Source organism: Strongylocentrotus purpuratus, unplaced genomic scaffold (genome assembly GCF_000002235.5).
Source record: "Strongylocentrotus purpuratus isolate Spur 01 unplaced genomic scaffold, Spur_5.0 spur5_scaffold_4, whole genome shotgun sequence".
Lineage (NCBI taxonomy): Eukaryota > Metazoa > Echinodermata > Echinoidea > Camarodonta > Strongylocentrotidae > Strongylocentrotus > Strongylocentrotus purpuratus.
In genome coordinates, this window is record NW_022145610.1 from 35,753,704 (window position 1) to 35,777,627 (window position 23,924).

At 34.9% G+C, this 23,924-nt stretch overlaps 1 protein-coding gene across 2 annotated transcripts in view; it reads left to right on the top strand.

Annotated features, from left to right (window-relative positions):
* Positions 1-23,924, top strand: part of LOC584034 (argininosuccinate synthase) — a 31,201-nt gene that overhangs the window by 4,051 nt on the left and 3,226 nt on the right. For both annotated transcript variants that reach the window (XM_030997515.1, XM_030997516.1), the window contains exons 4-12: positions 6,966-7,154; positions 7,574-7,630; positions 9,569-9,745; positions 10,616-10,706; positions 11,200-11,284; positions 12,359-12,423; positions 13,115-13,188; positions 13,767-13,824; positions 16,076-16,232. In XM_030997515.1, coding sequence (XP_030853375.1) covers positions 6,966-7,154; positions 7,574-7,630; positions 9,569-9,745; positions 10,616-10,706; positions 11,200-11,284; positions 12,359-12,423; positions 13,115-13,188; positions 13,767-13,824; positions 16,076-16,232 — 953 coding nt within the window. The remainder of the gene's footprint in view (positions 1-6,965; positions 7,155-7,573; positions 7,631-9,568; positions 9,746-10,615; positions 10,707-11,199; positions 11,285-12,358; positions 12,424-13,114; positions 13,189-13,766; positions 13,825-16,075; positions 16,233-23,924) is intronic.

Consider the following 23,924-nt stretch of genomic DNA (forward strand, 5'->3'; position numbering starts at 1 on the left):
AAATATTGCTGATACATGCATTTATTATCAGAAAGATGCCATCTGAATTTTGATCCCATTATGGCATGGAGGTTCTGGGGTGAGGTGAACAATTTTCTGCTAACAGCCAGAAGGGCATTAACACACAATATTCTTTTACACAGATTTAACGCCCTTTTGGCTCTCAGGTCTCGGCAGATAATTTGATAGTTCACAAGATATCTGAATTAGTTCAGCATGTTAGTCGCAAACAGATGAGGTTTATTAAATTCCAGGCTTTAGTCTCTTGAATAGATAAAAGAGCACAGATCAGAAGGGCACAAATGCCTAGATTCTTGGACATAGAATTATGCCCTTTTGGCTTTGAACAGACGATTTGATAGCTTACAAGATACCAAAATTTGTTCACCATGTTAGTTGCATACAGATGAGGTTAATTAAATTCTGGGCTTCAGTCTCTTGAATAGATAAAAGAGCACAGATCAGGAGGGCATACATGTACAGTATATGCTTTGACTTAGAATTAATGCCCTTTTGGCTTTGAACCGACAATTTGATAGCTCACAAGATATCAGAATTTGATCAGCATGTTAGTTGCATACAGATGAGGTAAATTAAATTCCGGGCTGTAGTCTCTTGAATAGATAGAAGAGATTTGGAAACTCTGATTGAATGCTAATTAGATTTAGAACAAAAAGCATCTGATGTAGGGTCAGTAATTTACTCAGTATGAGTTAGAATCTTGCCTGAGGCATGTACTGCTGGTAGATGTGGATTTAAAGCCCATGTACAGTATGGTTGTGTGCCGGAACCTCCTTAAATTTTCATCAAATTTTGTTTTAGTTGAGTAGATTAATAGCAAGATGATGTTCTTAGAAGTTAGATGTCATGAAGTGTTTTCTGTCTTTTTTTTATGTTTTTGATTTTTGTTGTTCTCATACTGGAGTACAGGTATTAAGCAACAAATGAGAGGTGACAAATAATTTTACACCTTGGTCAAAAAGATGCCCTCACTGTGACCATATTGGTAGGAATACTCCCCAGGGAGTGGTAGTGGTGCACAATGTGTGCTTGAATGAATCCGATGACCGAGGTAATAATAATATCTGTAGAGCACTTAGAGACAGTATTCCGGACTAAGCGCCATATAAATCCAAATTTACTATTCTTTATTAACAAATTGGATTTTGGTGAATGCTGTTGGGGTAGTTGTCTGTCAGAAAGAACAGCAAGATCACTCTGTTTCCTTAGTTCTGTCAGTACTCTGTTCTGCAAAATTAGCAATAGGGTTACTGGAAGAAAAAAAAGACAATTCACATGCTGGCAGTGCTCTGTCATTTGAAATTCAAGGAGAGGGAGGCAATAAAATGTAGAATGGATGATTGTGAGAGAGATAAGCAGCCCTTGAAACCCGAGGAGAGCCAATCTATATGATTGCTCTGGCACTGTTTAATAGGAATGGAGGCTGGTCTTGGATGGTAAACAGTTCTCATTGATACAGATGCACACAAGCAGTTAATGATTATACAGGTCACACTTACATGTAGTTTCTCTCTAACTCTCCTTGAGTGGAACCTGGCTTGTGCATACAAAGAAACAAAGTAGAAAAACATTTCATTTATGGTTTTGGATGTACAGTTCTCATTGAAAATGCTATGTTTTAAAATGTGTTTTTTAAATAATAAATTTAAAAAAAAAATCATGTTCCTGGTTCTCATTGATAGAGATATCCCTCATAAAACATTGAATGGTGTAAATATACACAGGCTACATGTACTGTAGTTGCTCTCTAATCTTCCTACATGTAGAATGCAAGGGCATGTTCATTCAAGAATAAATGTTATATGATAAATCATGTAGAAACACAGTTAATTTATGGCCTGGGATAGTTCACAATTGACATTGATGCATACACATGTATGTTCCTTGCTATAAAATTTGAATGTAAATACAGGTTAGTTGCTCTTCTGCAATTCCTAGATAAGAGCAGCCTTTTCTCACAAGATGAACAATGAAAAATAACAATGAATCTGTGGATTGTGATGCTTTAAAGTTCTCTTTGATACAGAAATTCTGCTCAAAACATTTATGATTTACACATACTAGTTGCTGACTTGTTGTCCAAACATCTTTGACTTGAAGGACCTGTTCATATAAGAGGAAATGTGTTTGGAAAAAAATGTAAAATGGATGATGGATAGACTGTCATCATTGACTGGGAAGACCTTTTCATTTCCACACAATGTATCTAAGGAACATATACACCCGAATTAGAAGGAAGTAATTGAACAGGAACACATGGAATGTAGCCCATGTTTATTATGTAATTTGTTAGGAGGGAAGATTGTGGTTTTGTACAGCTCTCAAAAAGCATTTCTATCATTCTCTTTGTAAAAAAAAAGTATCGTGACCACCGTTAGCTCTACATGAAGATAGACCTCAGTGATGTCATCCACTGTTGTCATGGCAACTCCTGGACTCTCATCCACCCTCTCTTTCTCCAATTTCCTCCTGGTGATTTACTGTCTGCAGATTTATTGATTCGAAGCACTTCTGCATGTTTGCTCCGTAAACATAGAGGAGGCAAGATTTAAAGCTAATGACTGGTGTTGATCATGATTGAGGTTGCCCGCTGGCTCTGAGAATCCGCTGTGCACAGCAGTCTGTTCAAAATACAGGAAATGTACACAAAACTTGCATCAAGAATCATCATACAGCAATAGGGGCATATACAATGTACAGACTAGACAAACAAAATTAGACTGTAAATTCATCTTCCTTCAAAGCTGAATGCAGAGATGCCAACCAGTACGAAATAAAAGTGAAATACGATATGACTTGGAAGAATATTATTAAATTTGGATGGGAAAATTTCCCAGCTGGTGTTTTCCAAGAAAAGGAAATGAAAAGAGAAGAATACTTTTATGCCATTTCCTTTATTACTTTGAAAGCAAAGAAAAAGAAAGGAATCAGATTTTTATTTCATCACATGATTATCTTTTGTCACAGACTTTGCAATAGTTCAAACACATTGTTTGTTTGACCACTTTCATTTCACTTACAGTATGAACTGGAAATTCTGTTTAAAGGGAGTACCATTTCTTTATTGAAGTTCTTCTTCTGATTACATGTAAGTCTGCCTCCTTCAATTGACTGGAGATTCTTGCAAACTACATTTATGTGCGTGTAAACCGCAATTTACATCCATTCAAGTGCTATTTACATTATAATACAGTTTATTTACAAATATTTACAAGCAGCATGTACATGTATAGGATGGAGGAAGACTAGCCACTGTCACCAACAGTCTGCAGTTGATTACTAATATTACTAATATTTCTATCATTCATCTGAAATGACAAATCGCAATACGCTTTTCTAAACAATTCTTTAAAGATTAACAAATATTGGACTTGTCTTTAAATGTAATGTGACAAAATACATTTCCCTACTTTGCAATTTTCATAACGTACAGTACTAAACTATGAAAATAGACCTGTACAGTACTTTTGAGTGCATGTGCAGGTGTACATGTATGCTTAGAATAACGTGTCTGTCCTCTACTTCTACTGACTACAACATACACAAGTACATTTTTTTTTAGGTATTTGACTCATGATAGGGTTGTCTTTTTAAGCAGTGGGACAGTGAGTGAGAGAACTAGCAACTGTTCCACAGCAATTCTGAATATTGAGTGCAGTCTACTGCAGAAACATCATGTTATAAACATGTGTGTTTCCCCCGCAACCACACAGACACATGTACAGTACCCTGAAAAATTTGTTCCACAGCAATTCTGAATATCAAGCGCAATTCTACTACAGAAACAAAACGTCTGTTCCCCCCTCAACCACTCAGACATGTGTATCCTGAATGAATAATCAAGATCTGTCTTTAAGCTTGGTTTTTCTCTCTCTATATATATCACCTGCTCTGCCCTGATTATTTTATCTGTTATGGATATTATTCTAATTGTTTTCGTACAGGATGTATTCTTTGTTATATATAGGTCTAATATGTCGTATTTAAAAATGCTATTCTTAAAAAAGTTGAATGTACAATACTAGAAATCAGCCAGACGCTGCATACATCTGGGTAATTCAGAGTCCAATGTGCAAATAAGCATAGTCTGAAAACCCAGTCTCTTTGAATCAAGGTTTATCAAGTTTTTGAAAAGGTTTCTAATGTTTCAGAGGTTATTTTGGGACCAAAATGACATTTAAAAAAAAAATTTGCATTCAAATAATAGAGACACATACAATTCCTGCAAATTCAGAGTGTTTCTTTTTGTTTAGTCTTTTTGCATTCAAGAGTTGAAACTTGAAGGACATGTTTTAACAATAGAAATGGTCAAATACTCAAAAAGATCATATTGCCTAAATGAGACTCAAGGCCCCCAAATTAGCCTCTAATTTCCTTTTGATAGGCAAATTTTATCCTTCTTATTTTGTTTATTTTGTTTTATTTACATGCATTTTTATTGTTTTTTTAGAAGATATGAGAAAAAAATTAAATACCCTTTAGAGAAAATATATTTTGAGGATACAACTGACGAAATATACATGAATGAGCAGACTCATTTCCTCTTTCCCAGTGCTTTAAAGATCGATGGGGTTATGCTGGTCTGGTTGTGCAGCCTACTGTAAGCCATGACCGATGGAAGAGATTTGAGCGGGAATTCACGCCAATTAGACATGAATGGATGTAATCTAAACCCTTTCAGGAATCCCTTTTTGAGAGAATCGTTAATAGACCTGAAGTGATTGTACTTTGGCATGAACTCTTTGCTTTTTTTTTACCTGTCTACCAGACTAAAGGGGCATTTACACTGTAGGCAAGAACCTTTGGTTTTTCTTGCATTCTCACAATTCTCTAGAGTGTGGTTTTTTTAAACGCCGTCCTTAACTCCACTGGTTTTCGCAGTGTAAACACCTGTCTGACGTTTGGTCAACTCATGACAGTTTTTTATGGGTTTTTCCAATACCGGTAGTGTAAATGGTACTACTAAAAAACAATGGTTTTTCTGCAATGTAAATGGGTTTTTACATGTATGCTGATTTGGAATCTACTGCCAGCAAATGATTTTTTAATTCTTTGTGTTGAATAGGGTGCCACTGCTAGTCTGAAATATATGTTTATAAATTGAGAATGGAAAATGGATCAAAGTCATGATAAATGTTCAGATATCATGATTCATCTGTTTGAGCAAGAAGGGTATAATCTCTGTACAGTGGTATGAGTCAAAGCCCATCTGCCTCCAAATAGTTAATGTGATCTTGATGTTTCTTGCAGGGGGGCGTGTTTATATGAAAATTTCCAAATTTGTTACAGATTTATTTGAGGCTGAGTTTGCATTGAGGTTTATGGCTAAGTTTAGCTTTTGTTTAGAGAAGGTTGACAAATAGGGCTCCATGAATCAGCTGACCAAGTTTGTAAACTATTTCCATATACCGGTAATATAACTTTAATCCAGGTTTACACCCCACAATAAGTGCAGATTATTCCACCAACTTTCTATGTATGGCATGCCAAGTGTCAACGTTTTCATCCTGCCACTTTTTTTCTCCAAAGTTCTTTACCAGAATTGTTGAACAAAAGTCTTGTCATTATGATATTATTTTGATAAACCCGGTATCCTTTTTATTTCAAGAATTTTTAATATTTTCTCTTAAATAGCTGGTATAACTCTCTTCTTTTATGAATATAGCCAATGTAAAATGTATGAAGAATACTTTCTTAGGGATAGGGAGATGAGGAATGGCATCTTTCCATTAGTATCAAAAGCCAAATGGCTATTTTGTAATGAATTTGATTTATCCATTTTGCCATCAGCAGACCTGCATAATGTAGACACATCTTATGAATTATGATAGAGATATCAATCTGGAATGCAGGTCTTGTTTCAAATTGAATCCCAGGAGATTGCTGAAATTTGAAATTGCATATTAAAGTCTGTACACTGCTTGTTCAGATTTTAAAGGCTGTTGTGGTTTGCTATTTAGTTTAAGGAACAACATGAAAGATACTACACGATTCTTGATTGCTACCAAAAGTGATCCTCTTGTAACTGTAGAAGAAATGATAATTGTTTTCATTTAACAAGGAATATACCGTAATATTTTCTGGGGATATATCATGGTGTGAGAAAGATATTCCTTGTTTTAATCCATATTTAGATAATATCCTATCTCTCTCTCTCTCTTTCTCTCTCTCTCTCTCTCTCTCTCTCTCTCTCTCTTTCTCTCTTTCTCTCTTTCTCTCTTTCTTTCTCTCAAATGTTTGAGTGTAAAATTTGAGCAAAGAAATTTATATCCCATATATTACATATTCATTAATTGGTAGTTCATACATGTACATTGTTGTGAAAAATGATTATTGCCTGGCTCCTGTCACATTAGAGCTTAAATGAAATTATGAAAAATACATTTGGGATCCACATAAAACTGATAAAAATACTAATTAACCAGAAATGTTCATGTTCATGACTTTTGATTTGTGAAAATGTTGTGACACAAAAATAATTGAATCCCAACACTGAATTTCCGCCATTTGGAGAGGTTGTTACAACAACAAAAAGTTCAGTGGCTGTCCTATAAAGTTGTGAGAGTTTCTTTCAATTAGTAAAATTTTCTTTGTTTATTGTACATACATGTACTATGTTTTCCAGGGTAATATAAGTGAATTATCTTTCAAGGACTCTTTAAAGATTTTATGTATTATACTTTATAGATACATTGTGTGCTATGAGAGGCATCGCTGTTTCTATAGGCTCAAGGGGATGTTACATCCTGATACAACCTCGAAGTGCGCAACAGGCATCTTTAAAAAAAATATTGACCTGTAGGAGGGCATGGCTAAAGTCACAATTTCAATTTCGACCAATCAGAATACTAGATTTATTCAGAGGTTACTGAGAGAGGTATATAATGCATCTTATGATCATTGATGTCAATTTATTACAAATCCGATCCCCATTTTCATTTCAGTATGTAGTGAAAGACCTGAAGAGAGACTTTGTGGTGGAGAACATCTGGCCCGCTGTCCAGGCCAACGCCAAGTATGAAGACCGTTATCTGTTGGGTACCGCTCTGGCCCGACCCTGCATCTCAAAGGGTATCATTGAGGTGGTGAAGGAACACAACGCACAGGCTGTCTCCCATGGTGCTACAGGAAAGGTAAAGCAATTAGGCTTTTTTTTAATTGATAAACAACAATCACATAACAGTAGAGAGTCTTAGAGATGTTTGTGATCTGATTTTTGCTCCAGTGACATGTGTTCCCAGCTACATGTACATGTATATCTCTTGAAAGAGTTAGGGTTAGTAGTAGTAGTGGTAGTAGTAGTAGTTGTAGTACATGTTGTGGTGGTGGTAGTGGAAGTGGTTGTGGTAGTGGTAGTGGTAGTGGAAGTAGTAGTTGTAGTAGTAGTAGTAGTAGTAGGAGTAGTAGCAAAAACCTTAATGATAGGCTTATGTAACTTTCTTTGAAGACGATTAATTATTTCAAATGATATTATCTTATCATTTAGATGATGTCTGTAGTCTGTAATTCTAATCATGCTCTCTTTTCTTCATTCTTACTTCATTCATTACAGGGAAACGACCAAGTACGTTTTGAGCTGAGTTGTTATGCCCTTCACCCATCGATTGAGGTGAGTTCATGATGAACACTGGTTTCAGGGGGAAGAGTAGACAGGATCAGTGATCATTTTCAGGGGAACAAGTAGACAGGATCAGTGATAGGTTTTAGGGGAACAAGTAGACAGGATCAGTGATTGGTTTCAGGGGAACAAGTAGACAGGATCAGTGATTGGTTTCAGGGGAACAAGTAGACAGGATCAGTGATTGGTTTCAGGGGAACAAGTAGACAGGATCAGTGATCGGTTTCAGGGGAACAAGTAGACAGGATCAGTGATTGGTTTCAGGGGAACAAGAAGACAGGATCAGTGATTGGTTTCAGGTGAACAAGTAGACAGGATCAGTGATTGGTTTCAGGGGAACAAGTAGACAGGATCAGTGATCGGTTTCAGGGGAACAAGTAGACAGGATCAGTGATCGGTTTCAGGGGAACAAGTAGACAGGATCAGTGATTGGTTTCAGGGGAACAAGTAGACAGGATCAGTGATTGGTTTCAGGTGAACAAGTAGACAGGATCAGTGATTGGTTTCAGGTGAACAAGTAGACAGGATCAGTGATTGGTTTCAGGTGAACAAGTAGACAGGATCAGTGATTGGTTTCAGGTGAACAAGTAGACAGGATCAGTGATTGGTTTCAGGGGAACAAGTAGACAGGATCAGTGATTGGTTTCAGGTGAACAAGTAGACAGGATCAGTGATTGGTTTCAGGGGAACAAGTAGACAGGATCAGTGATTGGTTTCAGGTGAACAAGTAGACAGGATCAGTGATTGGTTTCAGGTGAACAAGTAGACAGGATCAGTGATCGGTAAAGCTCTGGAAAGCTCCTAAAGAGCTCTGGTAACAAAACATTCATCATCAATAGTGATCTGTCAGTTTATGACCGGTTCAGTGACCCAATCAAAATTCAATATCAAGTGTCTCTCCAAGTTTCTCGGTCTTGAGCCATCAGTTTCAGCATTTAATACCCTGTTGCTCCACATTCTGTAATTACATCGTCTAGAAAGCCTTACGAAGTCTTCCCCTCTTCTTCTTTCCATGAATACGACCTTCTATGACCCTGAGCATCAAGCCCCCATCATGTCGCATTATGTGTCCAAGCCATTTCTTCGGTCTCTCTTTGATCGTTTGAATTAGCACCCGCTTTTCTTGAGCTCGATGCAACACCTCTTCATTTGAAACTCTGTCCCTCCACGACAAACCTAGTAATTTTTTACATTGACATGTATTAAAAAATCATCCATGGTGAGAAAACCCCGCTTTTAGATCAAAAGATTAAGGAATAGTTCCAGTGAACAGAAAAGCATTTTCACACCGATTGTTTTGTCTGATATGAGTGTAACAAGTCACAATGAAGAAACTGAAGAACAAGCTTGGTTTGATTTCACGATTGTAAAACCATGGTGTGAAAATGCACTCCGATACACTCAGGCACCAATTTATTGGCAACAAAGCACATTCTCTTTCTACCAATTAATCCACTGTAAACCACAAACTTTTGTATATGAAATTTTAGCAATTTGTTAAAGGGTAGCCAATTTTACAGCAAGAAACATTTGCAAATTGCAAACAATTTTAGTGTTATGTCAATCATTTAATTTGTTAACAGCATGAAACTTTTGTAAACCACGTGCAAAATTCTCTAATTTTCTGGTTTTGCATAATTCAGTTTTGTGTCGGCTGTGATTTAGGAATTTTGTACACATGAAACTTCACAAGTATAACCACTCACAAAATTCGTGCATTTTGTTTGCATGTGAAATTTTCTTGTTGTGCAGTATCATTCACAAGCTTTCGCAAAGTGCAAAATTAAGTGTTGTGTAAACTTTTATTTGATTATTTCACCTCATGGAACTGTTGCGAATCCCAACCTCTTGTGAAATTTGCGAACATTTCATGCATGCAATAGTGTATGTTTTCCAGTATTGTCATTACCATTCTTATATCCATCACAGATCATAGCTCCGTGGAAGATGCCAGAGTTCTACAACCGTTTCCAGGGGCGCAAGGACCTGTTTGAGTATGCTGCAGCCCATGACATTCCTCTTCCTGTGACTACCAGCGCTCCCTGGAGTATGGATGGTAACCTTATGCACATCAGCTATGAAGCAGGCGTACTTGAAGATCCTAAGGTCAGATATTTAGGCAGTTGTACATGACACACGCTTCAGCTACATCCCTAATCCTACCCCAAATTCTTTGTGGTCACTACAGAGTTAATAAGACTGTCTTGTCTTTAGAGAGGGTCATGACTGAAAATACCTTCAAAATCACATCTCCCAAACTTCAGTATTTTGTGTAAGTTTAGTTAGTAACTAATGTATTTTATTATAGGAATATACTTTTGTTTGAATACAATATCTAACATCAAGATCTAACTAGGGCTTCAATGTTTTCACTCTTCTATTCAGCAACATCGCCCTCTAAAGTTGAAAGTCACACAGTGTATTACATTGCAAGTTATTTTTTTTTAAATTGGTCTGTGTAATTCATCCATTTTACCCACAATATTAACAGCCTTCTCACTTTCAGCGAAGCTAGTTGCATGCTTTTGCCCAATGTCTTGCCTTGTCATCTCTCAGGCTCAGTCAATTTTTTTTATTATGCAGAATGTATACAGTAGGTTTGCGGTTGCACCATGTGTGAGAGAGAGAGAGAGAGGTTTGAGGAGTCCTGAAAAGGACTCTGACTCTGTAATCTTTCTTGGAGGAGTGTAGTCCTGAAAAGGACTGTTTGTTATCTTTCTTAGCATATAGTTCTCAGGAGAACTATAGCGCTTGGAGAGGATGAGTGGCTCGACGTTTCGAACAGGTTGACTATCCATCATCAGGAGTTTGCAACCGCAAACCTACTGTATATCTACATCACCATGCAAGCCGACACTTACAAGCAGCATCTATGCAGAATGTGTTGGGCTCCAACATGTTTGGGACTCTCTTTAGGCAACTTTTGGACATTAAACGTTGACTGATAATCTTGACCTTCTCTATGATTACCTCCAGCATGAAGCTCCTGTTGATATCTACCAGATGACCACTGACCCAGACAAGTCACCTAGCAAACCAGACAAGCTAGAGATTGAATTCAAGAAAGGTAACACTCACATACAATCTTCACTTGTAACATTACCCATTTCCCATGACACATGACATTGTCTGTGATGATAAGTGTAATCTTTGCATTATTGGTGCTCAGACATTTCTTTTTTTTAAATTTCTTTTTACAGTTAACAAACCACTTAACTTTCCACAAGGTGTTTGATATTGATCTCTTTATTTGTTTTGTGTGTAGTACTGTGTTAATTTCTAAATGACCTTGTATTCAATGTTGGGTTATTTTCTATGTTTGTGTATTTTAAGGCTTTCATGAAATAATGGCAATAGGGTAATTTTGTCAGCTAGATTTGAGTTTTATGTAATGGAAAAACTTGAGGAAACTCAGCTCAAGAAATGTGCATATATGAACAATAGAATAGGCAAGTACTTTTGAAATTGCCTACTAAGTGTTAAACATGAAATGTTAACAGGAAATTTTATTTTAATTATTACATTTTTTATGTTCCATAATTGTTTGTTCTCCTCATTAGGTATTCCAGTCAGTGTAACGCACCTTGGTGACAAAACAGTGAAGACAGATCCACTAGAGCTATTCCTATACCTCAACGAGATTGGGTAAGGTTATCATATTAACCTTACAAGAATGGGGGGGGGGGGTGGACATTACCACGCCCTTGTTCCCTAGGTTTTATGATACACGCTTTGTGATCACAAACCAAATTTTTAACTTCATTCCTGGACAATACATTATACCTTACATTAAGTCTAACCTTTTATCTTTGATGTAATGAAGCCCTAGAGCATAGTGTCTATTGAGAGCCAGTAGGATGTTAGGTCTGTGTGAAAATATAGGAGTTAATGCCCTTCTGGCTCTAAACAGATAATATATCAGAGCACACCACCCCCCCCCCCCCCACACACACACACACACACAAACAAAATAAAATGAGAAAGTTGATAAAACCAATGAATATTTCTGAAAAAAAAGCATATTGTCAATACAAGTTTGTTGTAATGCCATTCAGAATACTTAACTTAGCAGATTGCAGTTTGCTATTCTATAACATAGGCACTCTTTAAAGGTAAAAGGTAATATGTCCCATTTGCAGGCCAAAAAATGAACAGGTTAAATTCCAACGGTATCTGAAAGATAATACTGATTTAGAACTTCCCTAAAAAAGGTGGGCTTAAAAATGTCTTCAAGTGGGAAAATAACGACTATTAGTTGTCAAATCGACTTAGGAGCTATAGAGCCAATAAGTAATAGTCTTGATTTTCAGACCATTGTACCGAATGGTCATACGTTTTATGCTGTGCAAAGATTCAATCAGTTTAATTTTGGCCATCACATTAAGTGGGTTATTGATGTAGACAAATGATAATGTACCCTTTACAGCTCATTTAATGTATGTTATTACCAAAGAAGAAAAAAAGCCTGTCAGTCACTCAATAGTGTCTGACAGTGAAGTCTAGCAAGTAAACAGGTTTCCTTGCATAATTTGAATATTAGGACACTGCTAACATTTAAATTTCACAGATAGGACATACATGACATATTCATAATTTCTGCAAAGTTCTACAAAATTTGAGGTTGGCTGCAAAAGGGACATAGTACCTTTAATATCTATTTCAGTGGAATATTTCATCTGTTAAATGTTTTTTTGTCATGCTTTTATTTTTATCCTCTAGTGGTAGACAAGGAGTCGGCAGAATTGACATTGTTGAGAACAGATACATCGGAATGAAATCAAGAGGTAAGTTTAGCTGTCTTGAAGCCCTAAGATATTCTTGATGGGAATTAACAGAAAATGACAACTTTTCAATATATTATATATTCATTCCCTGCACAGAAAGGTTTATTTGTAAAGATAATTGGAATTTTCTTTCTGATTGTTATTGACATTGCGTTCATACATATTGTTCTTTGTTGTGATGGGACAGGTACTCTTACTTTAACATGTATTTAGATTAGGTTTGTGTTTACCTTGAAAAGTGTTATTCATTAAAAAATAAAAAAAATACCTGCTTTTAATAATAACCACCAACCTAAAAATACCAGCTGTCCATAGAGACTACATTTGTTTGTTTCCTCTACAACGGTGTTTCACATTGAAACCTATACTCAAGAAAATTGTTGCCAATTTTAAGGTTAAGATGAAAAAAATTCAGCCCTTAAAGTCCCACTACTTATAGCTACTTGCACCCTCTTTATAGCAAACAATGCCTAATCGGTGACCATTGGTCCCCCATGATCCTCTTTTTCTTATGTTAATTGAGAGCCGATTTGATGATATTACGACCTGTCCGTGATATAACCACCTGTCCGTGACCATGCAGGGAGGTCTAATCCCTCCTGGCCAAACTAGCGCAGATGGGCTTTAAATAAATCCTGTCCTAAAAGGGATATAAAGAGGTTTGACCGTATTTCAATATCTCTATGAACAGGTGTGTATGAATGCCCAGCAGGAGAGATTCTGATCACAGCACACATGGATATTGAGAGCTTTACTATGGATAAGGTAAGATCTTTGAATTTAGCCTTTCATCTCACATTATATTTACATCTGTATTGTAAGTCTCTGGACTGTGAACCACAAGGTACAGGGTTCAAATCTCTGTCACACCACTGAAGTCCTTTGGCAAGACATTAATCTTCATTTGCCAAACTCAACGCAGGTGAGCTAAATGGATATCCGGCAGAAACTAATTCCTTAGAATGCTCAAGCTCTGTAATGACAGCCATGCTAAAGCCTGTCAGGGTAGTAATAATAGAGTGCCAGAAGTGGCCATGTGCCAGACATGAGCACTTTACAAGTCTATATCTATTATAAATATTATTAGTTTTACATTTAAACAATTTATAATTTCTATGGAATTAATATCATGAACTTGGTATATTAGATATTACTTACAAGATAAGGTTTTTAGTAATTTGCTGTCTGTAAAAAAACAAACCCCAAAACAGATTTACGACCAGCATAACTCTAAAATGTTATCCTAGGCTATAGTTAAGGTAAGAACAATATCAACTAACTTTTTTGTCCTATATTGAAGAGGACATTTTCTTTTCCTAAAATCATCTTGTTTTCTTTTGCAGGCTGTCCGTAGAATCAAGCAGACCTTGTCTCTCCGCTTCTCAGAGCAATGCTATGAAGGTATATAATTATTTTTATGCCTCCGCCACCGAAGGTGGTGCCGGAGGCATCATGTTTTCGGGTTGTCCGTCCGTACGTCCGTCCCGTTTGACCGTTATCACAATATCTCAAGAACCATTTAAGATTTAAACTTAAGACTCGGGAATAGTATTTATCACCATAGGAAGACGATCTGATTAGATTTTGGAGTACGTAGGTCAAAGGTCACAGGTCACAGAGGTCAACTTATGAAATTTCTTGTATTGAGTTTGTTAGCGCGATATCTCAAGAACCATTTGAGATTTAAACTTCAAACTTAAGGATAGTATGTATCACCATAGGAAGACGATCTGATTAGATTTTGGAGCACGTATGTCAAAGGTCAAGGGTCACAGAGGTCAACTTATGAAATTCCATACATTCGATTCAATTCAATTCAAGTTTATTTTTCATTTCCACAGAAATCAGAACAATATTTCATTAAAACAAAACAAAAAATTGAACAAGATAACATGTGAATAATATCATTTACAAATACTTAAACTGCATATAAACAAAATTTGAATAACATAATACAAAAAAAAATTGATATTTCCTATGGAAATGGAGGGACCCATTAAAAAGTGGATACTTGTAGATTATGGGTCCCTCAAAATAACAAAGTAGCATTACACAAATTAGCTTATACAGAATTACACAAATTAGCTTATACAGAAGAGATTGAGATTGTTATCATGATATCTCAAGAACCACTGGAGATTTAAACTTCAAACTTAGTGATAGTGTGTATCACCATAGGAAGACAATCTGATTACATTTTGGAGCACGTAGGTCAAAGGTCAAGGGTCATAGAGGTCAACTTATGAAATTCCATACATTGAGATTGTTATCATGATATCTCAAGAACCACTGGAGATGTAAAAACTTTAAACTTAAGGATAGTATGTATCACCATAGGAAGACGATCTGATTAGATTTTGGAGCACGTAGGTCAAAGGTCAAGGGTCACAGAGGTCAACTTATGAAATTCCATACATTGAGATTGTTATCATAATATCTCAAGAACCACTGGAGATTTAAACTTCAAACTTAATGATAGTGTGTATCACCATAGGAAGACAATCTGATTAGATTTTGGAGCACGTAGGTCAAAGGTCAAGGGTCACAGAGGTCAACTTATGAAATTCCATACATTGAGATCGTTATCGTGATATCTCAAGAACCACTGGAGAATTTTCACTTCAAACTTAATGATAGTATGTATCACCATATCATAATATCTCAAGAACCACTGGAGATTTAAACTTCAAACTTAATGATAGTGTGTATCACCATAGGAAGACAATCTGATTAGATTTTGGAGCACGTAGGTCAAAGGTCAAGGGTCACAGAGGTTAACTTATGAAATTCCATACATTGAGATTGTTATCATGATATCTCAAGAACCACTGGAGATTTAAACTCCAAACTTGTTTAAATTGCTCTATGGCGGAGGCATCATTTTCGACTGCGCGCAGTCAAAATTCCATCTAGTTTGTTTTTGTTAATATCAACATTTTAGACAACAGATGGCAATAACTACAACACACGATGAAGCAGTTTTTATTTATTTATTTATTTCTGTTTTATTTAAACAGGGTAGCCCCATCAGTAATCACAGTACTGTTTTCCAGGGGGCCCTGTAGCAGTGAAGAGATAGATTTATTTTCACCCATGCGCAGTATTAAGAAATAATTTTAAAAACACCAACAACAAAATAGTGGAAATACATGAATCTTAAAGGTAATACAAAGTTTTGGGAAATTTTGAAAATTGGCTGGATAGTGATTCTTTACAATCTTGATATATTTGGATGCCCATGTGGATGTATTATAAGCACTAGAAAATTAGGGGCACATGAGAAACCACTTGACCAATTACATGTGGTGCTATGTTTTATGTAGCTTTTGGAAGTATCAGGGTGGTCCTGGAATTATAAAAAAGGGATAGTTTTGGATCTGTTTAGGGAACAGGCATTCCCAATTAGATTCGATTTAATCCTTCTGAAATGAACTGAAAGGGTTCCAGTATACATTTAATTTATGATTCATGGAGATCTATTTGTGATGCCTTCCATATCTGAATTATTGACTGTATACTCTATGTTGAAATCATTATATACAAGTGCTGTTGAGAAGGAAATAAATGTTAATAAATACAAAAAATACTAATGATGCAGACATAAGGATGCAATATTATGCTAAAGTTCTTATAAACTTTTTCTGATATTTAGGCTACTGGTACAGCCCTGAATGTGAATTCACCCGTGATTGTATAGACCGTAGCCAGGAGTGTGTAGAAGGCAAGGTAACAGTGACTGTATACAAAGGCCATGTCTACATCAATGCAAGAGAGTCTGCCCAGAGTCTTTACAATGAGGAGCTTGTCAGGTATAAAGCAAGATCAATTATTATCATCATTTCCATCTTTGGATACTTTAAAAAAGAGATTTTTTTCTTTTTTGGGGTTGGGAATAGCATATCTCCCATGGTAACAGTCTGTCTAATAAATGTGCATATTTCAGTTTATGGACTAAAGAAAGAAACATCAAGGTCTTTCCAATCCTTACATAGATGGGGTCAAGACAAATGTTGTTATGATATGATGAAGCATTTTATGAATGAATAAAACCTTTGCAAGTGGTAAAGAAGACATATTGATATTTATATAGCGCCCATACATAAACATGCTCAAAGAATCATTGACGTTGTAAGCCATGAAGTAAATAAATCACAGCACTGAAAGTTTCTTGCTGTGAAAGTTGTTGCATTACTTGACCTATCTGTGTCCCTTTGGTCCAACTCAGATTGTTCTGAATGAGTATGTGGTACCGTGACCCTATGTCCACTCACTGATATTGATAACCCACAACTGGGCCTGTTGCATAAAACTTACCATTGATGGTAACTTTGCCATCAATGGCAACTACCATGGTAACATGGCTCAACAGCCAATCAAAATCAAGGTTTCATATTTAAACAGTTGTCAGTTTTAAATAGCTATGGTTGATATATGAAATAAGGATAATATCATTTGTAGAAAGTGTCAAAGCATAGAAAATGGTTCTTGTTTGAGTATGTGATATTCAAATTAGTATTGTTCATCAAGTTGAAGTTATTTTGATACCGTTTGAAAAATTGACTCCATTCAGATTCAGATTAATTATATTGGTCCATTTGGAAATTCAGTTGTTGGCATTACATAAAGCACATGAACAATATACATAGAAAATAATATACACAGATAGATAATACACAGTAGCAAATGTACAATGACATATTCATATGGAAACACAAATATAAATCATTTTTGTCTTGCCTGCGTAGCAAAAAAGCGAGACATAGGCGCCGCTTTTCCGGTGACGGCGGCGACAGTGGCGGCGACAGTGGCGGCGTCAACATCAAAAACTTAACCTAAAATTTTTGATATAATTTTGAAAGTATAGGTTCTTTGTCAATGAAACTTGAACTACAGGGTTATCAAGTATCCCCAATTATGTGAGTAGAATTTCAGGTCACAAAGTCAAGGTCAAAGGTCATTTCAGGTCAACAGACTTGGACTATGTTGTGGCATCATCATCGAAAACTTAACCTAAGGTTAAAGGTAATACAAAGTTTTGGTATGGGGTCATGAATTTGGTTCAAATGAAAATATTGGAAGCAAATGCGATCCTAAAATATTCAGTGATCGTTGTCGCGATTGAAATCAAGTCTAAAGTTATGAAATTGTAAATAATACACTATTTAAGTTGTATAGCTCCCTCTCAAGGTCAAGATATTAATTAAGCTATAAAACAATGTTTCTTGACTAAAATCGATCGACTAGCTATTCCCGTTTAGAAGTTATGTATCACAACTACATATTCCGAGATTTTCATGGTCGCAGCTACCATTGTACAGCCGTAGGCGCTATTTGAAATTCATCAAAATTTACCTGGAGCACCGGTAAATTTTTATATTCAATTTTTCTCAAAAGCAAAAACGTTTTAGGGGCTAACATTTTTAGTGGTTATAATACATTCACAGGGGCATCCAAATATATCAAAATTGTAAAGAATCACTATCCACCCAATTTTGAAAATTTCCCAAAACTTTGTATTACCTTTAAGTTTTTGAATTTTTGATATAATTTTGAAAGTTTAAAGGTATTACAAAGTTTTGGGAAATTTTGAAAAATGGGTGGATAGTGATTCTTTACAATTTTGATATATTTGGATGCCCCTGTGGATGTATCAAAAGCACTATAAATTTCTTCTTTCGAGAAAAGTTGAATATAAAGATTTACCGGTGCTCCCGGTAAATTTTGAAAAAAAAATCAAATAGCTCCTACGGCCGTACAATGGTAGCTGCGACCATGAAAATCTCAGAATATGTAGTTGTGGCATATAATTTCTGAACGGGAATAGCTAATCGGTCGATTTTAGTCGAGAAACATTGTTTTACAGCTTAATTAATATCTTGACCTTGAGAGGGAGCTATACAACATAAAGGGTTTGTTATTTACAATTTCATAACTTTAGAGTCGATTTCGACCGCGACAACGATCAGTGAATATTGTAGGATAGCATATGCTTCCAATATTTTTTTTTTTCTCCATTTTTTGGACCCTCCAACAGGCCATTTATTGAGAATCAATCTCAAGATAACATATTTGAACACATGTTCCAATGAATATCATATAATATTTCATAATAAGATATACATAACGAATATCAACCATAATACTGTATATACAGAACATACATGTAGATTAGGGAAAGAAAAACAAAAATTAAATAATAATGCAACATCATGACTGAAAATGATGTGGGAAATTCAATATACTCCTATTAAAGGATCAAAATCCTCTCAAAATTTATCCATTTTTTATCGAATTTGTCAGTTTTGTTAGCAAATATACTAACCGACCTCTCATTTGTGTAACTATTCTTGATATATTGTTTTATTGTCCGAAAGGACGGTACAGATTTTTGTATTCGAGAAAAATATAATTGTTGTTTAGTCCAAATTATTATACAGATTAAAGCATCATTTCTTTTTTCAATGAAACCTAACAAAACATTTGTCAATGAAACTTGAACTACAGGGTTATCAAGTATCCCCAATTATGTGAGTAGAATTTCAGGTCACAAAGTCAAGGTCAAAGGTCATTTCAGGTCAACAGACTTGGACTATGTTGTGGCATCATCATCGAAAACTTAACCTAAGGTTAAAGGTAATACAAAGTTTTGGTATGGGGTCATGAATTTGGTTCAAATGAAAATATTGGAAGCAAATGCGATCCTAAAATATTCAGTGATCGTTGTCGCGATTGAAATCAAGTCTAAAGTTATGAAATTGTAAATAATACACTATTTAAGTTGTATAGCTCCCTCTCAAGGTCAAGATATTAATTAAGCTATAAAACAATGTTTCTTGACTAAAATCGATCGACTAGCTATTCCCGTTTAGAAGTTATGTATCACAACTACATATTCCGAGATTTTCATGGTCGCAGCTACCATTGTACAGCCGTAGGCGCTATTTGAAATTCATCAAAATTTACCTGGAGCACCGGTAAATTTTTATATTCAATTTTTCTCAAAAGCAAAAACGTTTTAGGGGCTAACATTTTTAGTGGTTATAATACATTCACAGGGGCATCCAAATATATCAAAATTGTAAAGAATCACTATCCACCCAATTTTGAAAATTTCCCAAAACTTTGTATTACCTTTAAGTTTTTGAATTTTTGATATAATTTTGAAAGTTTAAAGGTATTACAAAGTTTTGGGAAATTTTGAAAAATGGGTGGATAGTGATTCTTTACAATTTTGATATATTTGGATGCCCCTGTGGATGTATCAAAAGCACTATAAATTTCTTCTTTCGAGAAAAGTTGAATATAAAGATTTACCGGTGCTCCCGGTAAATTTTGAAAAAAAAATCAAATAGCTCCTACGGCCGTACAATGGTAGCTGCGACCATGAAAATCTCAGAATATGTAGTTGTGGCATATAATTTCTGAACGGGAATAGCTAATCGGTCGATTTTAGTCGAGAAACATTGTTTTACAGCTTAATTAATATCTTGACCTTGAGAGGGAGCTATACAACATAAAGGGTTTGTTATTTACAATTTCATAACTTTAGAGTCGATTTCGACCGCGACAACGATCAGTGAATATTGTAGGATAGCATATGCTTCCAATATTTTTTTTTTTCTCCATTTTTTGGACCCTCCAACAGGCCATTTATTGAGAATCAATCTCAAGATAACATATTTGAACACATGTTCCAATGAATATCATATAATATTTCATAATAAGATATACATAACGAATATCAACCATAATACTGTATATACAGAACATACATGTAGATTAGGGAAAGAAAAACAAAAATTAAATAATAATGCAACATCATGACTGAAAATGATGTGGGAAATTCAATATACTCCTATTAAAGGATCAAAATCCTCTCAAAATTTATCCATTTTTTATCGAATTTGTCAGTTTTGTTAGCAAATATACTAACCGACCTCTCATTTGTGTAACTATTCTTGATATATTGTTTTATTGTCCGAAAGGACGGTACAGATTTTTGTATTCGAGAAAAATATAATTGTTGTTTAGTCCAAATTATTATACAGATTAAAGCATCATTTCTTTTTTCAATGAAACCTAACAAAACATTTGTCAATGAAACTTGAACTACAGGGTTATCAAGTATCCCCAATTATGTGAGTAGAATTTCAGGTCACAAAGTCAAGGTCAAAGGTCATTTCAGGTCAACAGACTTGGACTATGTTGTGGCATCATCATCGAAAACTTAACCTAAGGTTAAAGGTAATACAAAGTTTTGGTATGGGGTCATGAATTTGGTTCAAATGAAAATATTGGAAGCAAATGCGATCCTAAAATATTCAGTGATCGTTGTCGCGATTGAAATCAAGTCTAAAGTTATGAAATTGTAAATAATACACTATTTAAGTTGTATAGCTCCCTCTCAAGGTCAAGATATTAATTAAGCTATAAAACAATGTTTCTTGACTAAAATCGATCGACTAGCTATTCCCGTTTAGAAGTTATGTATCACAACTACATATTCCGAGATTTTCATGGTCGCAGCTACCATTGTACAGCCGTAGGCGCTATTTGAAATTCATCAAAATTTACCTGGAGCACCGGTAAATTTTTATATTCAATTTTTCTCAAAAGCAAAAACGTTTTAGGGGCTAACATTTTTAGTGGTTATAATACATTCACAGGGGCATCCAAATATATCAAAATTGTAAAGAATCACTATCCACCCAATTTTGAAAATTTCCCAAAACTTTGTATTACCTTTAAGTTTTTGAATTTTTGATATAATTTTGAAAGTTTAAAGGTATTACAAAGTTTTGGGAAATTTTGAAAAATGGGTGGATAGTGATTCTTTACAATTTTGATATATTTGGATGCCCCTGTGGATGTATCAAAAGCACTATAAATTTCTTCTTTCGAGAAAAGTTGAATATAAAGATTTACCGGTGCTCCCGGTAAATTTTGAAAAAAAAATCAAATAGCTCCTACGGCCGTACAATGGTAGCTGCGACCATGAAAATCTCAGAATATGTAGTTGTGGCATATAATTTCTGAACGGGAATAGCTAATCGGTCGATTTTAGTCGAGAAACATTGTTTTACAGCTTAATTAATATCTTGACCTTGAGAGGGAGCTATACAACATAAAGGGTTTGTTATTTACAATTTCATAACTTTAGAGTCGATTTCGACCGCGACAACGATCAGTGAATATTGTAGGATAGCATATGCTTCCAATATTTTTTTTTTTCTCCATTTTTTGGACCCTCCAACAGGCCATTTATTGAGAATCAATCTCAAGATAACATATTTGAACACATGTTCCAATGAATATCATATAATATTTCATAATAAGATATACATAACGAATATCAACCATAATACTGTATATACAGAACATACATGTAGATTAGGGAAAGAAAAACAAAAATTAAATAATAATGCAACATCATGACTGAAAATGATGTGGGAAATTCAATATACTCCTATTAAAGGATCAAAATCCTCTCAAAATTTATCCATTTTTTATCGAATTTGTCAGTTTTGTTAGCAAATATACTAACCGACCTCTCATTTGTGTAACTATTCTTGATATATTGTTTTATTGTCCGAAAGGACGGTACAGATTTTTGTATTCGAGAAAAATATAATTGTTGTTTAGTCCAAATTATTATACAGATTAAAGCATCATTTCTTTTTTCAATGAAACCTAACAAAACATGTATTAAGGACAGTTTTATTCTACAGCGTGTTACAATAGTTAACCAGTCAGTCAAACAACTCCAAATCAATTTGGTAACGTTACAGGAGTAAAAAAAGTGTACCATATCTTCTTCTTCTCTTCCTCAAAGGGAACAGTTCTTATTTAAAATTATGTTAATTTTCACAAGATCTTTATTCAAATATAGTATCTTATTCAAAAGTCTGTACTGAAAGTACCGAACTGTTGTATGCGTTGTACAGCGAAACATAACCCTGAAATAATATTGCATATATTTATCATCAAATAATACACCATCTGCATGCCATCTATTACATAATTTATTCAAATGTTCATCCTTTTCTTTTTAACATAATTTGATAAATATGTCTACATCCTTTTTCATCTTTCAACAAGCATGAAATATACCAAATAGAAATAGCTTTCCAAAAAGGAGTAGTAGTACATTGAACCTGGCGGACAAAATAAGCTAGTATTTGGAAAAGTTCTTTCCAAAAACAGTTTCTTAGCATAAATGATAATTTAGTGAAATATATATCACCTTTACCCCATTCCAATGATGATAGTGGACGTAAGAAAGCGTACATTAAATGGGTAATGTCTTCACATGAGTTCAACAATATTCTTCTAATCCAGGTCAGTTTCAAAGCTCTAGAAAATTGTACAACATCAACCATTTTCAATCCACCATTTTCGTAAGAACAAACCATCTGTTTTCTGCTAATCTTATCAGGTTTCCCTTTCCAAATGAATTTTAAAAAAAGAGACATTTATTGCTTTTAAAAGATGTTCAGAAGGGTTAGGAATGGACATAAATAAATGGTTAAATTGCGAGACTAGCATTGATTTCACCAAGACCACGCGACCAAAAACAGAAATGTTACGTTTCGACCAAAATATCATTTGCCTTTTTAGTTTATCAAATATTCTGTCGTAGTTGAAATCCGGAAGCTTTTCTAAATCAATACCAAAGTCTATTCCCAAATACCATATGAATCCCCCGTTAACCAACGATACGTCAGTCCCATGAACCTGATGTAAATCAATATTTACAGTTTTTTTTCAAGGAACCGATACACAATATCTGTGTCTTATTTATATTAAGATTTAAACCTGAATACTGAGAAAAGAACTCCAATAGCTCCAGAGCATAATGTAAACTTTCTGTACTATCGAGACTGTATCATCAGCGTATTGTAATATTCTATATTCCTTGTTTTCTATAACTAAACCTTTTATCTTGTGGGACTTTCTGACCAACATGCCTAAAATTTCTGCACATAATAGAAACAAATATGGAGAAAGCGGATCTCCTTGTCGGCAACCCCTTTTAATAGCACATTAGCACATTTGAAGCAGAATTTGAATATAGTAATTTGATCCATTGGATAATTTTATCCCCGTAATAAAAGAAATGTAATACATTCCATAGAAAATCATGTGAAACACAATCAAACGCCTTTTCAAAGTCAATAAAAAGTAATATCCCAGGAATATTTTTATGCTTCCAATATGTTCATTTGAACCAAATTCACGACCCCTTACCAAAACTTTGTGTTACCTTTAAGTTCTTAGTCAATGAAACTTGGACTATAGGGTTATCAAGTATCCCCAATCATGTGAGTAGTATTTCAGGTCACTAAGTTAAGGTCAAAGGTCATTTTAGGTCAACAAACTTAGACTTTGTTGTGGCATCAACATCAAGATTTTGAATTTTTTAGCATATTTTCAAAATTGATTGTTCAAATTCCATGAAACTTGTACCCAAGGGTTATCAAGTATCACAAATCATATGACAC